The 24,175-nt window shown below is 43.4% G+C and overlaps 2 protein-coding genes across 2 annotated transcripts; both read right to left on the minus strand.

The window, feature by feature from the left end:
- Positions 1-129: 129 nt before the first annotated feature.
- LOC134132962 (cytochrome P450 2K1-like) lies at positions 130-4,078 on the minus strand. Its single transcript, XM_062566004.1, has 9 exons — positions 3,795-4,078; positions 3,277-3,439; positions 2,417-2,572; positions 2,170-2,330; positions 1,827-2,006; positions 1,618-1,759; positions 732-916; positions 478-619; positions 130-401 (listed from the first exon to the last, which is right to left on the minus strand). Exons 1-9 carry the CDS (start codon positions 3,984-3,986, stop codon positions 199-201), a joined length of 1,524 nt encoding a protein of 507 aa, XP_062421988.1. The 5' UTR covers positions 3,987-4,078; the 3' UTR covers positions 130-198.
- A 1,227-nt stretch (positions 4,079-5,305) lies between these two features.
- On the minus strand, positions 5,306-14,619 carry LOC134132967 (cytochrome P450 2K1-like). Its single transcript, XM_062566015.1, has 9 exons — positions 14,304-14,619; positions 13,895-14,056; positions 13,608-13,757; positions 13,139-13,299; positions 12,330-12,509; positions 6,799-6,940; positions 6,359-6,543; positions 5,958-6,099; positions 5,306-5,871 (listed from the first exon to the last, which is right to left on the minus strand). The coding sequence occupies exons 1-9, from the start codon at positions 14,497-14,499 to the stop codon at positions 5,687-5,689; spliced, it is 1,503 nt and encodes a 500-aa protein (XP_062421999.1). The 5' UTR covers positions 14,500-14,619; the 3' UTR covers positions 5,306-5,686.
- Positions 14,620-24,175: the final 9,556 nt, after the last annotated feature.

Below are 24,175 nucleotides of genomic sequence, written 5' to 3' on the forward strand. Positions count from 1 at the left end.
ATCCAGTCTTCTTGCAGAGAACAGTCAATACATACATTGACTTGTCAATAATATCACAAATTATATCATGAATCAAAAACGTTGTCAATCCTGTGGTGACTTCTTTTAAACACATTGATGTTTCGCTAATGAATCAAAGAAGAAAATGGCTTTTCTAACAGCTTTTAAATAATTGTTCTCATTTACATATTAAATAATCTACTCATTTTGAATTCCCTCACGACTGATGGCACACAGCTCATGAGGTGAAGGCATGCGGGTGACGGCCACAGCTGGAGTCAGATCCAGATCCTCCTCTTTCACTCCAGGTGGAGGAGTGAAACGGAAGCGCTGTACGAGGGAAGTGAAGAAGAGGAAGAGCTCCATCTTGGCCAGACCTTCTCCAGGACACGCCCTGCGTCCTGTGAGGGAACAGCCTTTAGACAATCTGAAAGTATATTTTGGTATTGGAAAGAAGTGTTGGCTTGGTTCACTAACCTGCAGAGAAGGGCATGAAAGCGTCTCTCTTGACAAATTTCCTGTCCTTGTCCAAGAAATGGGCAGGATTAAAGGTGCGTGGGCTCTCCCACTCACTCTCATCCCACAAAACCGATGTCAATAGAGGAAACACGGGGGTCCCCTTGAGAAAGCCACATTGATCATGATTACAATGTTTTAAAATGCAGTATAAACTTTTATATTTAAACAGCTTTCCAGATGCATAATTCATCATTATCATAAAGACGGTTTACCTTTCTTATAAAATAGCCCTGAAATGTCACATCTGTGCTGGTTTGGTGACGCAAAGCGATGGGAAATATATTAGCAAATCTCTGTGTCTCATGGATGACAGCGTCAGCAAAGGGCAGGATCTTCCTGTCCTCTGCCCTCACCTGACGGTCTCCAACCACCCTGCTCAGCTCTGCCTGGACCTGGTCTGGAAATGATTAAATGATTAGAAAAGACAGGGACTAAAAACAAAGCAGCAGTTAAGCATTCTTTAAAACGTGATTATTTTTACCAAAAGTCCAAGAACCAAGTCCTTTGCAACACGTTGCTATTGCTCCATCAAAATGTTTGGCCTATGGTAGATAATTACCATATCACTGCTATTGTGTAACTCAGACCAGTAGAACAATTCACTTTGGTAAAGAAATTAAGGCATTTTTCTATTTTGGCCAAACATTCTTTTCCGAGGTGGAACAGCATTCAAATGAGGATTACATCATGGGCAGAAGGAAATCAATCTGTAATTTAAGCTACAGTTAAATTTTCAAGTTACTGTTTGCGAGTAAAAAGTGGGGCTGCAATCTTAAGAAACTAGCAAGAGTATAGAAGCGCTCTTTTTCTATGATAGTAGCTAGCAGTACTAGCAGGGTCTCCCTGTGAAGCTAAGAGTTTGTAGAATACTCTGTTGACCATCATTGAGTGCAAGTGTAGTGCACTGCAGTTCTTTGACTGTCACAAACTGCAGATTGTTTTGTCACTGCATTTGATTCACTGTTTACTTTCAGTGAACAAATTGTCCTGGATTGTAAATGAAGGAACAACCCATACACTATAGACACTGTAGTTTAAGTTTAAATATTTCAACTTTACAGTTGGGGACTGCATCTCAGGTCCAAGCATATTACTTACCTTGAATTTGGGGATATTTGGCCATGAGCAACAGAACCCATCTCAGTGTAGTTCCTGTCGTATCAGTACCAGCCGCAAAGAGGCTGACAGCAGTCGACACCAGGTTATCAAGGTTATAGTGTGAATCCGTAATCTTCAAATCCTTAACAGGGAAGAGATTTCAACTTTTTCGTAAAAAAAATATAATATAATACTTTTATCAAGAATACCTCTAGCTTCTGTTTGTGTGCTAGGAACGAGTCCACATATCCTCTGCACATCTCAACATTCAAGGTTTCTTGTAGACGTCCGATCAGCCGTTTCATTTGATTTCGGTTTTCAGCAACGTTCCTCTTGAGACGCATCCTGTTTCTCGCCCACCGAAATATCCACGGGAACATATTGAACAACTGTTGGAATTTAAAGAGAATAAAAGGTTCAGCATTTTATTTGTTATCTATTTATTATGAAGGTACAGTTAAAAAACTCAGTATGCCACCTAGTCTGTAATTCTCATTATAACCCACAAAAAGGTACATCATAGTTTTTTAATGAAAAGAAACAAAATGGTACCTGCATTGAAGAAGAACCTGCAAGCTGAAGGTTTTCATTTGCTCGGGTTACCATGAGTTTAAACTCTTCATCACTGTATTCAAATCTGCTGCCAAAGACGATTGAAGAGATGATATTGGAGACTGCATAATTTATTGACTTGGCATTACTGAAGGGTTGACCTATGAAGAAAAAATGAATGAAGTAAAAAAAGGATACCAATATGAAATTCTTGTGAAGACATAATGCTATAAAGGAGACTAGTTACCTTCATGTCTTTCAAACACATCGATCAGATACTGAATCTCCTCAATGATTTTATCCTCTGCTGCTTTTTTGCCCATCCCAAAGTCTCTCAGGTTGCTCACGGCAAAACGCCTCATTTCTTTCCATGATTCCCCGTTGCCAAACAAGATTCCATTCCCTGAAGTGAAATAAAGTTCTTTTGTCAAAAACATATGTTCTCGTGTTGGATATTTTAAGGAATATTTCAGCAAAAAGTTCAATGATGACGTTTATTTTTCTTTGGGGGAATTCACTTTGCACATAAATATCAGAAGAACGTCAACGGTCATACATGACAGCATATTTAAGCAATGAGGTAACAAGGGGCTGTTCTTAATCCACTCTGCGTTGGGCATAACACCCTTGATGTGTAATAATAATAATAATGAAGATCAAGTACTGCTTCAAGTACCCTTTTGCTTTCATAATACGGTTACCAGCGACATTATAAATAGGCAGGTATTTACTAATTATCAGCTCAACATAGTTGAAGCCACCAAACGTTGTGTACCACATTTTAGTAGTCAGAGCGTGCAGAGGCCTGTTTCAATACTACGAGCCAACATCTAGGTCTATCTACTAGTCTACTATTTATCTGGACATTGGTTCCCCTGTTGCTTTGCCACCCAGATCCACAACCTTTCTTCAGGTCTGTTCTTGCTATGGATTTTGTTCAGACAAAGACATCCCTACAACTATTGGATGAAATTAAATGAAATTCTATTACAGTGGTCAACTTTGAGCTGTGTTATGTTAACATTGTCATTAATTCAAATTTGGACGTTGCCTAAACCATCTAATAGTAGGAGTAAGTATTGCTTAAATCAGCTGGGTACTACTTACTTTGTTCACCGCTGAAGTCATGGCTAGACGGACTGATATATCTCTCTCCAAACTCCACAGCATAGTTAACCAGTGCCTCCTTCACGGTCTTGTTTCCAGCTAGAATCACCACTTTCTGGGATCCAAGGTACACTGTGAACACCGATCCGTATTTCTTGGAAAGCTATGAAACACAAGCAGTAATCATTACAACTTACAATAAAATATAAAATATAGAATATTTAAATTGCCAGAACATAACTCTGAACTCCCAACATGGAAAAAAAAGACAGAAACACCTCTTAATGTTAGTTCCAGAAGCACATATTCCAATTCTGCCTTAAACATGACAGTGGAGAAGAAATTAAATTTCATACATACACACACACTAATATGTGGAATGGGATCCCATGTTGCATTAAAGCAATAACCTATATTACAAATTGCAAAAAGGCATACAAATACCAATTGTTTGAAATACAGGTGTGCAACCGGTCATTGAAACCACGTATCATCTTGCTCACAAACACATTACTCACATCAACAAGAGAGCAGTCAATTCTCTTGAGATCCATCTGAAGCAAGTTACCAAGCAGGGGAAGAGGTTTAGGTCCAGGAGGCTCCCTCGTCTCGTCTTTGGAGCGGGATAAAAAGGAAATAAGAATGCATATGAGACCCACCATCAGCGCTACTGAAACGTAGGACTGGAAAAGATCTTCCAACATCATCATATTGTAACTTTTGGAACACAGCCCTCCCAAGAAACCTTTCAGCTGAACAGCTTTGTGAAAAGGTAGCTGACAAAAATCTAATAGTGGCAGGCAGATCTTCTTGTCTTATGAACTCAAGTTTCTGCAGAGAAGGCCCCGCCCCTTTAACCACAGCTGTGTGAAGCTCTTCATTAACTGTGAATGAGCTGGTCAGCCAATCACATTTCTGACAGTTAGTCATGAGTAATCTTCTGAAATAAATAACACACAAATGAAAAATTCTATGAAATATTATACATAAAACAGACACTGCAAAGTGGTTGTATTTTACTGTTTCATGGTAAAAGTATACATTTCTATACTTTTTAAATTCAAGACTTTTTTTCTGATTTTTTGAGAAAAATGTTCGAGACACCAAAAATCTAATATTTGTTCATACATAATACTTATTTTACTTTAAAGGGTACAAAATTAAAAGAAAACAGGTAGTGATGTCATTGTAGGATATAAAAAATAAATTGACCACCAGGTTCATAAATAAAGTATAAATAAAATGCATTTAGTGCACACCAAAATACAACCACGATATGGATTCAATAAAGTGATGAGAGGGGGGTGGCCCGACTCCCAGGGGGCGTGGCCACTAACGGTCAGACCTTTACTGATCTTTAGAAATATTTGAAGGCAGCCATTGTTCTCCAGTTCGCTGTCCTTTGGCCTTTTGGGTGTAGAGGCCAACACTCCTCAGCAAAGATGTTATTTTTAGCACAACCCCTTTTCCTTTATTAAATACTTTTAAATAAAATAATTTTAACTGTTCATTCCAAGATGTCTTCCGTCTGTCTGGTGTTTCTTCATTTTTTGAACATATTATTCAAAATAATTTAGTTTTAGGCTGACATTTGAGAGAGCCAAGTCAGGCTGAACCCTCAACCCTTTTTCGCAACGTCCAATGGTGACTCAGCCCAAGGGAATTCCCCACAAGAGATTGAAATTTGACAGTTAAAACGTTTTAACCAGTGAAAACTCTGTGGGTAAATAAAGGACAGCACACGTGTGGTCAGACTGTCATGATAGAATGTTATAAATGTATATAAAGGATTGAAGATGGAGAAAAACAGACAATATTTATTTATTCAATGAATAATCTTGTCACTAAGGCAATTTTGACAAAAAATGTACAACATTTTAACCCATTCTAACTAATCGAGTTCAAGCAGTTGTGGTTCTTGATTTCTTTTTTCATCCAAAAACATAGAAGGAAATAGTAAGATCATTACATTTTATTTGGTATTTCTGAAAAACCAAAGAAAAAAATAAATCAAGTAATCACCAAAATAATGACTAAGTTCATGATATATTTAGATGCAAGCTACAGGTATTGGCTATTGGAAAGGGCATCTCTTAATGTATTTACAGTAGGCCAATACATTATATGATTTCTGCAATACTAATACAAAAAAGAAAATCCTTGAAAAACTAATCTACGCAACCACGAACATTAATTCGTCAAAATAATGAACAGGAAACCGAAGCAGGAGCATATATGTGTTTATTTTTTGTATTTTCGGCACTGGTGTAAACAATCCGCAGGGATCTTGATGTGTTATCACGTATCTAGAGTGAGACCGCTCATAGATGTACTTTTCTGCTGCCTGTGAGTTAAACCCTGTTCATACCATGGTCACCAGTGTGACGCCATACTCCAGCTCTCGTGTTCATTAGCGACTGACGGCACACAGCTCATGAGGTGATGGGGGGATGGTGAAGCCCACAGCTGGAGTCAGATCCAGATCCTCCTCTTTCACTCCAGGTGGAGGAGTGAAACGAAAGCGCTGGAGGAGGGAGCTGAAGAAGAGTAGGAGCTCCATCTTAGCCAGACTTTCACCCAGACACACCCTGCGACCTGTAAGAACAAAAGGATGAGCAAAGACTGCCTCTTAGTGTGTAAAAACACAAAAGAAATACAAAGTCCTGACAAAGTTGTGGTACCTGCAGAAAAAGGCATAAAGGCATCCCTCCGAAAAAATTTCCCATCCTCATCCAGGAAGTGGGAAGGGTTAAAAGAGTGCGGGGTCTCCCATTCACTCTCATCATGAAGGACAGAAGTAAGAAGAGGAAACACAGTGGTCCCCTGTAGGCAAAGGTATAGAGAGAGGTGTAAGTTGCAAAATGGTAATAATTTAGATTTTTTAGACTTTAAGAAGACAATAAACATTTAGTTATTTGATATTAATTTATTGTTTTATTTGACTGTTATACTGCTTTTGTTTGCTATCAAACTTACTTAAAGTGATTGCCATCAAATCCCTTTGTAAGCTCCGGGGGTTTAAGGTTCTTTAAAGCATATACATATTATTACCAGCAAAATAAAACTGGTGTGAGCAACTCACTTTTTTGATGAAGAAGCCCTGGAAGGTGACGTCTCGGCTGGTTTTGTGAGGAATGGAAAGGGGGACAATGTTGGCCAGTCTCTGTGTCTCATGAATAACAGCATCAGTGTACGGCAGGTTCTTCCTGTCCTCCACTCGAGGCTGACGGCTTCCTACCACCCTGCTCAGCTCCTCCTGCACCTGGTCTGGACTCACACGTGAACAAATTCAATGATGCTTCTGCATTTAGACCAGCCCACAGTCACCTAATGTCTCTGACGATGTAGCCTACTACCATGTAACTGCTAAAGTCAGTAGCATAAAATGTTCACAACTATTTCTATAAACAAAAGGGACAAAACGTTTCTGCTATGGGACTTTTCATTTGAACTCTGTCTTTGAACAGTAAGCTTTACAAGTGGAAAAAAATGCACACCAACAATTCGCATCCCTCTCTTTACCTTGAATATGTGGATATTTAGCCATAAACAGCAAACTCCATCTCAGAGTTGTCGCTGTGGTATCAGTGCCAGCTGAAAACAGGTTGGTCACTGTAAATATCAAGTTGTTCTCATTGTATTGACTGTCCTTGACACAAGCCTCCTAAGAGAAAGAACATCCACATTTCATTACCTATGTACGATGTGACGTCACGGGAGGCCACACCGCTCTCTGCGGGACAGTTCAAGGAGTGCTCGGACACCGGTTAACAGAAAATAATGTTTTATTTTTGTTCGGGGGGTTCTAACAGAAACGAACGTTCTCCGTGGTAGACTTAAGTAGACCCTCTCCTTGAGGTAAACTAAAACACCGGTCTCCCCCCCGGCAGGGAAACACCCTTCTTCTCTCTTACTGTTCTGTTTGGTGCTCGTCGTCTGGTCCTGTCTTCGGCGCCCAGTCTGCTGCTCCTCTCTTTCAGCTTTCTTCCCCCCCCTTACTCCCTCTCTCTGACTCTTAAAAACCCTTCAATTCATCATGTGTTGATCCGTCTCAGGTGTGCGTGACTGGAGGGGTGGGGTTCCCGGGTCAACCAGCAGATGGGGCCATAGCTGTCCCAGGACACAGCCATCTTCTGGGGATGTAGCGTCCCTCCAGGACCCAGCCTCTCGTGACGCCACACATCCCTCCCCTCGAGACCGACGTCCTCGTCGGGGCAAAGGCGGTGTAGAAGGCGTCCCGTCTGGAGAGGGCATCCGCATTGCTGTGGCTTTTGCCTGCTCTGTGGACGACAGAAAAGTTAAATGCCTGTAGGCTTAAAAACCACCGGGTAACTCGACTGTTGGTTTCCCTGTTCCTGGCCATCCACTGCAGAGGGGCATGATCCGACACCACCTTAAAGCGTCTGCCCAGGAGGTAGAATCGCAGGGATTCCAGGGCCCAGGTAACCGCAAGGCATTCCTTCTCCACCATGGAGTAGTTCTTTTCTCTTGGAAGCAGTTTTCTGCTTATGTAGAGGATGGGATGTTCCTCCCCATCATGTGTCTGTGCGAGTACTGCTCCCAGCCCCACCTCGGAGGCATCTGCCTGGACAATGAATTCTTTCTTGAAGTCAGGCGCCACCAGGACTGGACCGGAACACAGCGCTTGCTTCAGGTTGACGAAGGCCGCCTCCGCCGCCGGGTTCCACCACACCATTCGTGAGTGTCGTTTGGTTGTCAGCTCTGTTAACGGTGCAGCGATGGTAGCAAAACCCGTGATAAAACGTCGATAGTAGCCAGCTAGGCCTAAAAACGATCTCACCTGTTTCTTGGTGATGGGCTGGGGCCAGTTTTGTATAGCCCGCAACTTTGCTTCCTGAGGCTTAACCAACCCCCTCCCAATGGTGTACCCCAGGTAGTTTGTCTCACTGAAGGCCAGCCTGCACTTCTGGGGGTTCGCTGTGAGGCCTGCATCCCTTAGTGAATCAACCACCGCTTGCACTCGGGGTAGGTGGCTGGCCCAATCCGGACTGTGGATGACCACGTCATCCAAGTATGCCGCTGCGTACCTCTTGTGGGGAGCCAGGACTCGATCCATTATCCGTTGGAATGTGGCGGGCGCTCCGTGGAGACCAAATGGGAGCCGGGTATACTGGTAGAGCCCCTCCGGTGTGGCGAAGGCCGTCTTCTCCTTGGACGCCGGTGTCAAGGGCACCTGCCAGTAGCCTTTTGTGAGATCAAGAGTGGTTAAAAACCGGGCATGCCCTAAAGAGTCTATCAAATCATCAACCCGCGGCATTGGGTAGGCGTCAAATTCAGACACTTCGTTCAACTTCCGAAAGTCATTGCAAAACCGTATCGACCCGTCTGGTTTGGGAACCAGTACAATGGGGCTTGCCCAGGCACTTTGGGACTCTTCGATTACCCCGAGCTCCAGCATCTTCCTTACCTCCTCCTGGATGGCCACCTTACGAGCCTCCGGCACACGGTACGGGCGTTGGTTTACCTTTTTTCCCGGCACGGTGCGGATCTCATGTTGTGTTACTTCCGTGTGCCCGGGGCGCGCGGAGAACACCTTTCGGTTACGATCCACCAGTTCCAGTGCCATCTGCCGCTGATGGGGGGACAGGTTTGGACCCAGCTGCACCTCTTTCCGCGCCGGGTCCTTGGGTTCCGTGGTGGGTAGATCGTTGAATAGCGCCTCCCTGGCGTGCCACTTCTTTAAGAGGTTGACATGGTAAATCTGTTCAGGTTTTCTCTTATCCGGTTGCCTCACCTTATAATTTACCTCTCCCACCCGCTCAATGACCTCATATGGTCCTTGCCAGGTTGCCAGGAATTTACACTCGACAGTAGGTACTAGGACCAGCACTCTGTCCCCGGGCTTGAACTCTCTGGGTTGAGCAGACCTGTTGTAGGTGGCCTGCTGTTGCCGTTGAGCGGTCTTCATATGCTCCCGCATCATGGGATAGATGGCTTTCATTCTCTCCTTCATGGCCCCGACATGCTCAATTAGTGTTCGCTGTTGGCAGGGCTGCTCCTCCCAGGCCTCCTTGGCAATGTCCAGCAGTCCTCTGGGTCTGTAGGAAAGCAAGAGCTCAAAGGGTGAAAACCCAGTAGATGCCTGCGGAACCTCTCTCACCGCAAACAGTAGGTATGGTAGCAGATGATCCCAGTTGCGCCCATCTTCCCCCACCGCTTTTCGCAGCATGGATTTAAGTGTTTTGTTAAAACGTTCGACCAATCCATCAGTCTGGGGATGGTAGACTGAGGTTCTCAGCTGCTTAATCTTCAGTAAAGCGCAAAATTCTTTCATTACCCTGGACATAAATGGTGTGCCTTGGTCCGTCACTATCTCTTTTGGGATCCCCAGACTAGTTGAGAGGAGGAATAGCTCCTTCGCGATGTGCCTGGATGTAGCCTTCCTCAGCGGGATGGCCTCTGGATAGCGGGAGGCATAGTCTAGGATGACCAGAATATACTGGTGCCCTCTGGCGCTTTTTGGTAGTGGCCCAACTATGTCCAGGTCAATCCTCTCAAACGGAGTTTCGATGATGGGTAAGGGGATGAGCGGGTTTCTATATGTGTGTTTTGGCGCCACCTGCTGACACTCCGGGCAACTCCGACAGTAATTCTCTACCTCTTTGTGTACGCCTGGCCAAAAGAACCGTTGCAGGATTCTGTCCTTAGTCTTCTCTACCCCTAGGTGAGCCCCGAGAGGGTGCGTGTGTGCTAGATTTAGTACGGTGGCACGATAGGGCTGGGGTACAAGGAGCTGCTCATGCACTTCATCATTTTTCTTAACTACCTGATAAACTAACCCCCGGTTTATTGCGAAATGGGGGTAACTAGGGCTAGTCCTATCCCCCATTACCACTCCCTCTACTACTTGCACCCTTCCTAAGGCATTGGTAAGAGTGGGATCTTGTAATTGGGCTGTACCATACTGGCCTGTGAGAGGGGGAGGTTCCGTGGGGACCCGGGCGTCTTCCTCACTGGAGATCGGAGCGCTGTTTTGGGCCCTGTTCTCGTCGCCTGTATCCCGACCCCCCTCGGTGTCTGTATGGGCACCTGCAAGAGCATAGGCCGGAACGCGTGACTTGACAGGTGGCATCTGCGTATTCGCATGGATCTTACCTCCCCGCTTCCGAGGGGCTCGGATTGGCCTCTCCTGGGTCTCCCTCCAAAGCGGGTAGAAGGCAGGGAAGTCTCGTCCAATTAGGACAGGGACAGGTAGGGAGTCAACCACCCCCGCCTCTGTGCATATGGTTCCCCGGGTAGTGGTCAGTCGAAGTTCGGTGGTGGGATAATCTCTGGTGTCTCCATGGACACAGGCGACGGGGAGGACCTTTCCTGGGATCAGGCACGCTGGGTCCACCAGGTCCTGACGTACCAGGGTGACCCGGCTACCTGAATCTAGCAGGGCCTCCACATCATGGTGATTTACCGTCACTGGGCAGGTCAGCGGTCGATCTGGGGTGCCCTCTATGAGCCCCACTAGGGAGGCAGAACGGTGGGCGGGTGGTGAGCGGGATGACTCCGCAGTGGGCATAGGCTCGTCCGCCGGAGTCCCACACTGCCAGGAGAGGTGCCCCACCTCCCCACACCGGTAACACTCTCGAGTTTCTCTTTCTCGGTGCACTTTCGCTGGACCCGGCTGACTTCTGGCTCCCCTTGGCGTCGGGGCAGCTCCTGAAGAGGCTGGGTTGAAGAACTGTGGCCGGGCTCCTCCCGGGCGGGCCAGGGATGCAGTCCTGGGTTCTTTCCTTGCAGCCCGAAGCATCTCTGTGGTGGCCTGGTATTTTTCAACCGCTTCCACGGTTAGATCGGCCGTGGTCAAGGCCTGGTGGCTGAGGACCGGTTTCGCCTCATAAGGTAGGGCCCGTAGGTAACGATCCACGACAAGGGCCTCCACCACCGCCGGCGCTGTATTCTTCTCTGGTTCTAACCACTTCCGCGTGATCCGGACCAGCTCATGCATCTGCGCACGAGGAGGCTGGTCTGGTTGGAAGGCCCAGTTGTGGAAGCGCTGGGCCCTCCCAAACTTGGTGAGCCCAGTTCTGCTGAGAATCTCAGTCTTCAGGGCGTCATAGTCTGCCACCTGGTCGGGGCCCAGGTCCCGAACAGCGCTTAGGGCCTCTCCTGTTAGGAAGGGGGCTAAAAGACCAACCCACTGTCCCCGGGGCCAGGCTTCCCTAGTGGCCGTGGCCTCAAATGCATGCAGGAATGCCTCAACGTCATCCGTGGCCCCCATCTTGGACATAAAGTCGCTCGCCTTTATGGTGCGGATATTCTGGGCGGCCATCTCTTTCTGCAGCTGCAATTCCTCGGCCTTTAGAAGGTTGGCTTTCTTTTGTTCCTCCACAAGAGCCACATTCGCTTGCATCTGGGCCTGCTGTCCAGCAATAAGGGCATTCAAGATGTCCTCCATTCTGTGAGGGGGGGGGCCTACAGTCAATTGGGAGAAGTGGGAAATCAAACTCTCGGTGTCCTCATCTGACATGCACTATTATTGCTTGAACTATGCCCGCATCCTCCACCATATGTGACGTCACGGGAGGCCACACCGCTCTCTGCGGGACAGTTCAAGGAGTGCTCGGACACCGGTTAACAGAAAATAATGTTTTATTTTTGTTCGGGGGGTTCTAACAGAAACGAACGTTCTCCGTGGTAGACTTAAGTAGACCCTCTCCTTGAGGTAAACTAAAACACCGGTCTCCCCCCCGGCAGGGAAACACCCTTCTTCTCTCTTACTGTTCTGTTTGGTGCTCGTCGTCTGGTCCCGTCTTCGGCGCCCAGTCTGCTGCTCCTCTCTTTCAGCTTTCTTCCCCCCCCTTACTCCCTCTCTCTGACTCTTAAAAACCCTTCAATTCATCATGTGTTGATCCGTCTCAGGTGTGCGTGACTGGAGGGGTGGGGTTCCCGGGTCCACCAGCAGATGGGGCCATAGCTGTCCCAGGACACAGCCATCTTCTGGGGATGTAGCGTCCCTCCAGGACCCAGCCTCTCGTGACGCCACAACGATATTAGGTCTTTTGGATGGTTGAAAGCTGAAAAAAAGGAAATTGTCTTACCTCGTCCTTTTGCATCCGGATCAGAAAGCAGTCGACAAGGCCTCTGCACGACTGAGAGTTCAGTGTGTCTTTTAGATGCGTGATTAGTTCTTTGACATCTCTGACAGTCTCCGTCCGGTTATTTAAAAAAAGCTGCCGTTCTTTTGTCCAACTGAACAGCCTGGGAAACATGTTGTAAAGCTGTGATGTAGCAGTGAAGGCGACAAAGATTAGTGGAGACAATGTACACCAATCAACATCCTGAGTAGAATTCATATACTAATAAAAACAAATTCAATAGCAAGATTTGTTATACGTTCCCAAATACGTACAGTATATGTAACCATAAACTGTGTATTTAGCATTTGAACACACTTTTGATCAGTTTAAATTCATCTTAAGAGGTGTACAGGACTCTACTTGCCTCCAATGACGCACTTCCTCCCCCACTCAGAGAGAAGGCGTCCTTTCCTCCCAGAATGTAAACTCCATCCAGGTCTCTTTCCCTCCTTCCCTTACACCCCCCTCCCCTTCTTCATCTCCCTTCACTGACTGCATGAAAGAATTGCTCATTGTTGGAACTGAACTCACTCCACGCGCCCCTCTCTGTTTTATAATCCCTCCTCGAAGTTTGTTTGTTTGTTTCCAATGTTTTTACGTGAAGCACTTTGAAATGCCCTGTTGTTTAATGTGCCATACAAATAAAACTCTTACCTTGTTGCTGTAACATATTGGTGCTGTTTAACATTCTGCGCAACCTTTGACGGCTGCCATAGTGTGCAAATCCCCTAATACTGGAGCAATTAAAAAAAAACAAATATGAAGTTCACCTGGATTTGTGTGGAGCCCACAACGCTTATCCTTTCCTTGGATCGCTTCACCATACTTAGAAATTGGGGGTCGTTGTATTCAAACCGGCTGCCGTACACAATAGCAGAGATTATATTGGATGTAGCATAACTTAACGGATTTTCTGTAGAGAAGGGTTTCCCTGTGAAATGGCAGTGACAAAAAAGGACATTATTAAGATGTAGCACTAAAGTTAAAGTTGTGTTTTAATCAATTATAAGAAACCTCAGTATGACTTACATTGAAAGCTACAAAAAAACGAATAAGTGGGGCATGATTCTTGCACAGTGTACCATTTGCCAGGCATTAAAGGTGTACTGAATACACAAAATAACACTCTGTGGAGGAATATTCACTCGCAATTAAGATTTTCTGCTCTTATTCGTTTATACCGTAAGAAATGTCCTTGTAAACTTGTATACTATACCCTTGTATATTTCTACTCCATACCTTGCTGCTTTTCAAACACTTCAATCAGATATTGGCATTCTTCTAAGACTTTATGCTCAGAGAGTTGTTTTCTCATTCCAAAGTCTTTGAGGTTGGTCAGGGCAAAACGTCGCATCTCTTTCCAGGATTCTCCATTAGCAAACAGAATTCCTTTCAAGCATAAAAGTGTATGTTTATTTTAAACTGCACTAGTCATTTGGATGTCATCACATACAACACTTGACACTGTGACTATATTATTTTGTTTAGTGCTAAAGAGTAAATGAGTATTCAAAGGTAAATCATACCATGGCCTTGAGTGAAATCAAATAAGATAGGAGAGATTTCTCTCTCTCCAAACTCCACAGCATGGTTGACCAGTGCTTCCTTCACAGTCTTGTATCCCGTCAGAATCACAACTTTCTGGTGTCCAAGGTACACTGGGAACACCGATCCGTATTTTTTGAAAGCTATGAAACACAAGAAAAAGTCATCTTTACAACTTTGAAAGATAAATGTTAAATTTCCAGAACAGAACACTGAATTCCCAACATAAATTTCATACATACACTAATATCTGGAATGGGATCCCATGTTGTGTTAAAGCAATAACCTTTATTACAAATTGCAAACAGGCAAACAAATACTATTTGTTTGAAATACACATGTGCAACCGGTCAATGAAATCACGTATCATCTTGCTCACAAACGCGTTACTCACATCAACAAGAGAGCAGTCAATTCTCTTGAGATCCATCTGAAGCAAGTTACCAAGCAGGGGAAGAGGTTTAGGTCCAGGAGGCTCCGTCGTCTCGTCTTTGGAGCGGGAAAAAAAGGAGATAAGAATGCATATGAAGGCCACCATCAGCGCTACTGAAACGTAGGACTGGAAAAGATCTTCCAACATCATCATATTGTATCTTTTGGACCACAGCCCTCCCAAGAAACCTTTCAGCTGAACACCTTTGTGAAAAGGTAGCTGACAAATATCTAACAGTGGCAGGCAGATCTTCCTGTCTTATTAACTCAAGTATCTGCAGAGAAGGCCCCGCCCCTTTAATCACAGCTGTGTGAAGCTCTTCATTAACTGTGAATGAGCTGGTCAGCCAATCACATTTCTGATATAACGATTAGTTATGAGTAATCTTCTGAAATAAATAACAGAAATGAATACCATGAAATATTATACACAACACAGATATTGCAAAGTGGTTACATTTAATTCATGTTTTGTATTTTACGGCTTCATGACAAAAGTATGAATTTCTATACTTTTCAAATCCAAGATTTATTTTCTAATTTTTGGAGAAAAATGTTTGAGAGAAAAAAACTCAAATATTTGTTCATCCATAACACTTTTTCACTTTAAAGGGGACAACATTCAAAAATACAGTCAGTGATGTTAATTCAAAATATTTTGTCTAGCGCAAATTGTGGCAGTGACAACTCGCTGAGGCCCTTCCTGTTGCAGGTTGCGGTGCTGCGGCGAGTCGTGGCAACGGCCTCATGTGTTTACTCGGTCAAGAGAGGTACCTCGAGCGGTGCCACAATTTCAGGTACAGGTCCCTCAGTCGAAGGAGCTATATGGACCGGTGTCTCGAGTTAAAGGAGCATTGCTATAACCTAACAGGAGTTTAAGGGAGATGTGCCACAGCTGCTAAGGGAGCTCTAGCCTCGGCTGGTCGAGGGAGGTAGCTCAAGCGGTTCCACGAGTTTAGGTACCGGTCACTCGGTCGAGAGAGCTACCTGGACCGGTGCCTTAAGTAATAGGAGCATTTCCAAGACCTAAGGGAGCCTTGGCTAGTGAGGTATATAGTTTAATGGAGAGGTGCCACGGCTGCTAAGGGAGCCTTCAACTTGGTCGAGGGAGGTAGCTTGAGTGGTTCCACGGCTGTTAAGGTAATGGTGCTACGGAGGTTGAGGGTGCTGCGATTGTTTGGGAGAAGTGAAGTTTCCGTTACTTTTAGTATTTCAACAATATATCAAAGTAAACGTTACGCCCGGCCTAGGGTAGCCGGAGCGCCGCATACACGAGAGTCTCCCCACCTCCCAAATTAAGACCAATGCTGCAGCGTTCTCGTTCACAAAGGTTATCTATTACAAGGACGAGGTCTTAAACTCTCTTCAGGGTGAGCGTGGCCCAAAACAACAAACAAGACAATCTGTGCAGGTCCCATACGTTCCCTATAACACACAATGAAACAAACCAAAGTACAAGTGTCTTTACCTATCTCCCTACCCGAAAACAGGAGAAAACATGAACAAACAAAATGGGCTTCTCAGCCCTACCGATCTCCTCGCTAACCCCACCACCCAAACATGCACAAGGTCCAGCTTGGCCCAGTTGGAAGCTGGAGAGACAGGCAAAAGAGCCCCGGCTGGCGTCCACAAGATCCCTGTTATACACCAACGACCAATCAACTACAAGAAAAAAAAAGGCACAGAGCAAGGCAAAATATAACAGCAACCCCCTCAGGCAGGGAGCTGAACTGCAACTTTAATATGACACTCTGGGTCATAACAGTATAATACACTTTAAGTATGACTGTTATCCGCAAGTTGAGTTGCCTCGATGCCTGTGCAGGCGTGGAGTATTTTACATAACAAACAAACCTCTCTGATTTAAATATTATGGTGTAAAGTGAAAGTGAAGATATCAAGGAACGCACATTCCTGAGTTTTATGTCTATTCACAATGTCGTTCGTTTCAGATGTTGTACTGCTTAACTCTGGGTATTGTGCGCATGGAGAGGCTGCAGAAGCAGAACTCGCTATCAAACAAATGTATCATATGTTTGACTTGCTGTAGTTTCAGCCTGACGGTTGAGAGAGTTGACAAATGAACCCTTTCTCGTAACGTCCAGAACATCAGCACCTTCCAAAGCCTGGGACGTGGCCTCGTTGTCTTATGTACATTCGAAAAAAGAAAACATCAAGTTACATTTCTTACTACACACTGTTCACTCTATTTGAACTCTAAATAACAAGAACTCTCAAAAGTCCTGTCTACCAGGGGCCTGTTTCAATAAGGAGGTTCAACCAACTCTGAGTTAAAACTTGAACTCTGAGTTGACTTACCCTGAGATGGGAAACTCTGAGTTTTCGGTTACAGAACAGCTGAAATGAGTTAGTTCAATCAACTCTGAGTTGACCTACTCTGAGTTAAGCGCGTGCACCACAACTATAAAAAGCCATTATCAATGGAGCGCAGATATTACGAGTCACCATGGCAACAGCGCCAGACAAAAAGAGGTCTTCATATTTTTCACCAGCAGAACTGGATGTGCTTATGCAAGCATATGGAGAGTACGAACATATATTTTAAAAAAAAGCAACACGGCTGCAGCGGCGAAGGACAGAGAGTTAGCTTGGGAGAAAATAGCTGCTCGAGTCAATGCGTAAGTTTACATTTGAATTACTGTTATACAGTGTTGTGTGTAATTAATTTCTATGTAATCTAAAAACTGTAATTTAATTCCGTAATTTAAAGTAAAATCTGATGTAATTGCATTAAATGCTGCATAAACTATAAAGCAATTCTGTATAAAACAATAGTGGATTTAACATCAAATTTTAAAAGATATATTTTTTCAAGAATAATTCATGCAATTGTATAATGTTTATTTGAAAGCATTAAAAGTGCAGTTTCTTGTCTCTCCTTGTATTGTTCAAGTGGTTGAAGTTGATATGGGATTTAGAAAGTAATTAGTAATAAGTAGACCAATACTTTCTAGAGATAGTCATTATTACATTAATCTAATTACACTGTTGAAGAAGCCAGTTGTAGTTAGTAATATAAGTGACTTGCCCAACTGTTATAATATCAGAAGTGAAACTGGAAGAAGAGTGTGTTATTCAACCTAATTTTAATTTTCATGTAGGTGCAATCTTGCACATTATTACTGTGGATGGACCTCCTGTTGACATAGTCCGCTTCATTTTCGGAAGGTGCAATGATGGGAATATGTGTGCCATCAATGCATCCAACCACATTCGGAAATCCTAAAAGGAATTCTATTATTAGTTTACTTCCAGGGGTCGCAGCAATATGCTCTTAACTGAACGTCATTTATCAGGTTAGCCTCATTTAAACCGATTTATACATCACTGACCTGCAATCCTGTGAAACTCCTCTTTGATGGCTTTCACGGGTTTGTGCCCAGGAAACAGCACAAAAATTTGGAGAAAGCGCTTAAGAGCGAGGCACACTTTCCATACAACTCTGCAAACAGTAGCCTTACTGATATGTTCTGCATCCCCAATGTTATACAGAAAACTACCATTTGCAAAGAAACGTAATGCAACGCAAAGCATCTGCTCGGATGTTAGAGCACGGCCGCGATGGCTGATGTTTCTGATGTAAGGATGGATGAGATTATGGATGTATCTTAATGACTGTAAAGAAAAACGGTACCGCTCAAATAAAAATGAATATGGATATGACAAAAAATCCACTCTGGGTCTCAAAATCCTCTCCCGACGTAAATGCAACTCCCTACGGATTAATGCAGCCTCTTCATCCACAGGATCGTCCATAAAAGGACATGCCATTTCATTCACTTGATTTGATGCGCTCTGCGTGACTGAAATGTGCGCAATGAATGAATACCGAAAGAATGAATGAGGTGATTAAATACCACTTCCTCTTTAAAAAAGGGGAGGAGACGAAATAAACTCTGGGTTTCCCGAAGAAAACCTGCTCCCGACCAGGTTAGGTTCACAGAGTAAGTTGCCATGGTAACTGACTCTGAGTATAAGTTACCTCTCTTTCTGAAACAGGCTTGACTTACTCTGCTTTCTCAGGCTTAACATACCTCCCATTCTGAAACAGAAAACTCAGAGTTTCCCTCATTTCAGGGTTAACATACTCAGAGTTTTCACTTAACCTCCTTTCTGAAACAGGCCCCAGGTGACGTCTCATCCATCAACACAATACAAAAAAATATAAAATAGGACAGACAACTTGAAGTGGTAGCAGTATTTTCTGACACAAATTCATAAGGGTGTAGTACGGCAGATGTGTTGGGACTTCAACATGTGGTTGTTTACTGACCGCCGAGAACCCCTGCTGTGTAAAGCCACGTAGTGTGTGAATGAAGCCTGTATTGTGTGCCTCAATAATCTATGAAATACATTGAGCCTCGCTGCCAGTTTAGTGTATCGTTATCATGTACACTATCACAAAGGCCATTTTTATTTTTGCTCTTGATTCTCCCTCTAATCCCACACATTAGACTTTAGAGCTTTCTGTAACTACTTTGTGCAAATGTATTGTCTCAATTTTATAGCCTTCTCTTTAGCAGTATCAGTTCTCTTTAACATCTTCTGATAATTATAACGAGTGCAGAAAAGGCGTGTTTACAAAGAGAACAAGGAAAGTTTGCAACTTTGACCTTGAAGACTGACTTAATTTTCATGGAAAATGTTTGGGAGGGATTGACTTCAACAGTGCACCTTTTTGGTGATTGTATTTAGCGGATTCACTTTATTATCTCAAAGTAAAATGACTAGTGAAACAATTATCAATGAACCAGAAACAATTTTCACAGAAGGGGGGTGTTGAACCTTATTAATATTCATAATCAATAAAAAAGCCATAAGGTACACGAGGCTGTATTTTATCTTCAACAATGTAACAGATTGAGGGTATAGTTAACCCTCGGACAATGTGAACAGCAACTTTACATTATCGCTGAATAATTTCATCTAGCAGTGTTTTTAACACTGCATAGAGCTGACAGCAGTAAATGACAGCAAATTTAATTACAAAAACAATATTGACAGTATATGCAACAAGACTAACTCAATTTGAAGAAAACATGACTCCAAAAATAGTGTTTTTCAAAAAGACATCAGAAGGTTAAATGTCAAGTTTTAATTGTTTGTTTTCATTTTATTTATTTTTTGGATTACTTGGTGTACGGCTTCCGGGATAGTTTCCTGAAAAGCTAATATCCCTCACGCTAGAATTGGAGACAGTTTTACTGCAACCACTGTGTTCTCCCTTATCACGTTCGAATAGACACCCAGCAGCCAAACTCCACAGCATGGTTGACCAGTGCCTGCTTCACAGTCTTGTATCCGGCCAGAATCACCACTTTCTGGGGTCCAAGGTAAACTGTGAACACCAATCCAGATTTCTTGGAAAGCTATGAAACACAAGAAGCAGTAATTATATGTAGGGGTACACCCAGAGTGTGGACATATTTATTTATATACAGCCCCTGAGATTACTTTGGGATGTCAATCTCAAATTCCACACCCAATAGCACCCCGGAACTTGGCCATGGGTCCAGCCAATCATTGACCAGGAAGTTGGCGTGCAGGCGAACGGAGAGAGCGGAGGGGGCGGGACGAGGGAGATACGAAGAGCGACCAGGAAGAAGGATGGCAGGGGCCCGCGGAGTACACCTGTGATTGAGGAAGCGCGACAGTAGGATACGTCAGCCAATCACAAGTTTAGCTTCAAGTTAAGTTCAGGGTCCTTATCCAGGAAGAATGACAGAAGAGATCAGCTAGCTCTGGTGTACTGGGTGAATTTGAGGGGCCATGGAGACAAACATCTGAGTCAGTCAGTATTATGGCAATGTCAAGAGAGATGGACAATAAGGCAGAAGGTAATCATAATGAGAATTGGTGCACTGGAAATAAGCCCTTCAGTGGTCTGTCGGGAGGTTTCTCCTGGGCTTTTGGCAGAGGTTCCAGTTGACTTAGGCTAACTGGAGGAAAAGGAAATATAAAGAAGCAACCTATATACGGATGCATCAAAGAAGACTGATACGAAAATGGGAATCGCATTTGTTATCCCTCAATTAAACATTGAGTTTGCTAGAAGAATTAATGATGATCTAGCTGTATACACAGAAATGTTAGCAATATGGATGGCCTTGCTGTGGGTAGAAAGCAACAGACTTAAGCAAGCGGTCATTGCATCAGACTCCAGCTCAGCTTTGACAAGCCTCAAACTTCTGCATTCTGAGTCTAGACAGGATATAGTATATCACATGCTGCAGCTGGTTAACAATCTGGTTAACTCTGGGATTAGTACTACATTTATATGGGTACCAGCCCATATAGCTGTAGGAGGTAATGAACTGGCAGATAGGTGTGCGAAGAAAGCAGCAGAGCTGCCTGATATAGAAGTGAATATGAAATATAGCAAAGCTGTAGTATAATCAAAGCTAAAACAAATGCAAAATGGCAGTTTATGTGGGGTAATGAACAATCCGGGAGGCACCTGTATAGAATTCAAGGAAAAGTGGGGAAGAGCAGGAATTAAAGCAATAAAACACAACTTTCACAGTAAGGAGATATTTTTAAATCCTTACGCATTCAGTCAGTCCGCGATTGTCTGCTTTTTCTCTTTGTTTAGTTACAGCTGTCGTATTCCCTTTTTTGCGTATGATATGCTTCACTTCCTCATACATTTCCATTATAAGTTGCTGCTCAGCGGGTGAGAAATATGCCGCGCGCGGCGTATTCTCCATTTCTGCATCAGTAAATCTGTGATTGATATCGTGGTCTACTTAAGAAAGCCGTGGACGTGCACTTATCCGAGATATGTGCTCCTGGATCACCTTCTCCTCAGCCTGAATTGGCAAAAAAAATACGTGGCATGACAATGACAAACCGAGACGAGACCTGCAGACGACACTAGACAATGACGCGACAAGAGACTCACAGGGCTTAAATACACAAGGGAGGTGCAGGTGTTTGGACACAGGTGGAAACAATAAGGCATGGCAGGCAATCATAGGGGAAGACAGGACAAGGCAGGAAGTGAAGTTACCCAGGAACACAAGAGACATGAAACTACAAAATAAAACAAGACCCCAAACCGTGCCAAAACAAAAAACTCGAAAATCTGTGATTTCAAAGCCTTGTCCAGCTGTGTAGTGACGTTTGTCATGCTTAATGAAGAGAACGAAGGAGTAGAGAGAGACAGGCAGGCAGACACATAATTTAACGGCAGCTGTACTATTCTACACATTATACGAGTTCACTAGTTTAGTTTAATTTAATTATAACTATTTAAATGAAAAAACGGCCTCACCTCAAGTACCTTATTGCTTAAGTACAATATGACCTTGTCAGTTATTTTACATATATATATATATATATATATATACTGTATATTAGGGCTGTCAAGCTGCTAGCAATTTTCGTAATTTCCGCTCGACTTCAAGGTGTAACTTTAATATTGTCCGGTGGAAATCGGGAAAAAATCGGGAGAAAGGTCGGTCCGGGAGATTTTCGGGATGGGCTTTGAAATTCGGGAGTCTCCCGGAAATATCGGGAGGGTTGACATGTCTGGTCATCGCAGCCCTGGACCATCAGGAGCACAAACTCGTTTTGCCGACAGCAGCAGTGTGGGATAAACTGCAGAGGCTCGAGACCCTTCTAGAGCCATGCAGGGAAATCAGTCTGTAACTTATCAAATAACATTGATTTGATTATTTTCTGGAATGAATTAAACCAAGTAAAATATCAATAACATGTATTTATGTAAAAAACAATAATGATGATGATAATAACAATGATAATTATGTATCGGTGCCCTGTTATTTATCTTTAGTATGCATTTCAGAAAGAAAAAATGGTTAGGATTAAGGTGTAAAATAGTGATTAATCCTGATTAATCCACTGAAAATTTTGATTATATATGCCTCTGGGCAAAACCCAGGTGCTGGGCTTTGACCTTGGATGTAGACCATGATCTTTTTGACAATCAGATGAACCAGAAGACCATGTTTCCCTTATGTAAGCGCACACTCTCTGCCATACTAAGGTAGAAGATTGTTTCAGTTTTGCCAACAATCCCCTGGAGTGTATTGCAATGAATTTAACAGTTAGTCAATGTGTCAAGTCAAAACAGAGCAACGCTTCACCTTAACTCTCACACTTATAGAACACAAAAAGGATTCTCTTTGTTGCAAGTGTGGCTTACTGGCTGTAATGGAAAAACTCTTTTCTGCAGCCCACCAGTACAACTACTCTACTGGTAACTTTTGAATGAACACGAGAGCTTCTTATCCCTGTAGTGAGGAAACCTTTAAACAGCAAATGTGTTTCATTACGTTCTGTCTCTCTCTAGACTATACATAATGAACGATTAAAGCAGTCTTGTTTACTTGAACTTTATTGATGTGCAGTCATCAACACTCCGCTTTAGTAACGTTATCCCGGCCGCTCCGCGTGTGGGGTGTAACCTCTAAATCCGTCCCCGGTACAACAGTACTTCAATAAACGATCCTATTGAAGAAGAAGACGATTTATTTCAGTATTTAATATGCTTTTTCGAAATATTTGACTCCAAAACTGGGATTTGATCACAATACACTTGCACAACGGAATCCCAGAAGGCTGCTTTTTGAAGTAAAACATAATTTATTTAATTCCAACAATACTGAACAAGCCACTACTGCCTAAACTAGCCACAACTGCTCTACAATTAAAAGTCTATAACACGGTAACAATGTAAGGTGTGTGTTTGTTTAGGGGGAGAAGCTGAAAAAATGGCGTCTGTCATTCAACGCCTGGTTGGATTTGGTGTGATTAAACTGCAGCAGGCTGCCAGGTTTGCCCAACTCCCATTGTTTCAAACAGATGTTGAATTAGTTAATTATCCATTAACTAATACAAAACTCAAATAATATCCTACAATATCAAAACACATTTGGGGGGGGGAATTGATGACTGAGTAATTTTCTATTCATAAATTCTGATAAATGAAGAAAAAAATGTGCTCCAGCAGAAGGCGCACTTTTCTTATGCAGGGTGTTGAGTTAGAATTTTTCTAACAGTTAAAGAAAATACTGCATTAAATGAACATCGATTTAATTTTAGATGCAGGCTATGGAAGGATGTGGAAGGTCAGCGTGTATTCAAAGTGCATTAATTCATTAGGTGACTATCAACAGCATTCTTCAATACATCAAAGTAAGTTCTTGATGACAGTACAATGCTCTGGGAAATGATCAACAGTTTGATTAATCTATAACTGTTAGCACCGCCCAGTCTAAAGTTTTGTCAACCAAATTTAACACACTCACCACCGTTGACAAGTACAAACCCCAAACTCCTCAAATAGTGACGGTTGATCACCAGGCTTTCTGCTCACATCAATGTAAAACCCAACACGTCAGAGCAACTGCATGGTTGAAAAAGTCAGATAGTTAATGAGGATGGATCAAACAAACACAGGATTTTTATCACAGTGTTTGCGAGTAAAGTGAGAACTAGTAACAAAAGGAACTAGTTAGTTAATAAGTAGTGGCGTTCATCGTTTGAAGCTTTGGGCCACTGACAAAGGGTCAACATTTTGAAGGTTAGTTTGGGTTTTTATTGGAGTTTTGAATTAGTTAATGGATAATTCCTGTACGGTGTGGGTTGGTCGGGCTCCGGACAGAGGAACTTGACACCAGGGTGTCACCAAATGTGTTTTTATTTAACAGGTTCTGCTCTATAAATCCCGCCGGCGTCCAGCTCGCTCGTACTCCCTCCCTCACTTGCCCGCCTCACTGCGTTTTAAATAGGGAGGACACACACATATCAATCATCACCAGTCAATTGTTCCCACCTGGCACTTT

The sequence above is a fragment of the Pungitius pungitius genome, chromosome 12 (assembly GCF_949316345.1).
Source record: "Pungitius pungitius chromosome 12, fPunPun2.1, whole genome shotgun sequence".
In the NCBI taxonomy this organism is placed as follows: Eukaryota; Metazoa; Chordata; class Actinopteri; order Perciformes; family Gasterosteidae; genus Pungitius; species Pungitius pungitius.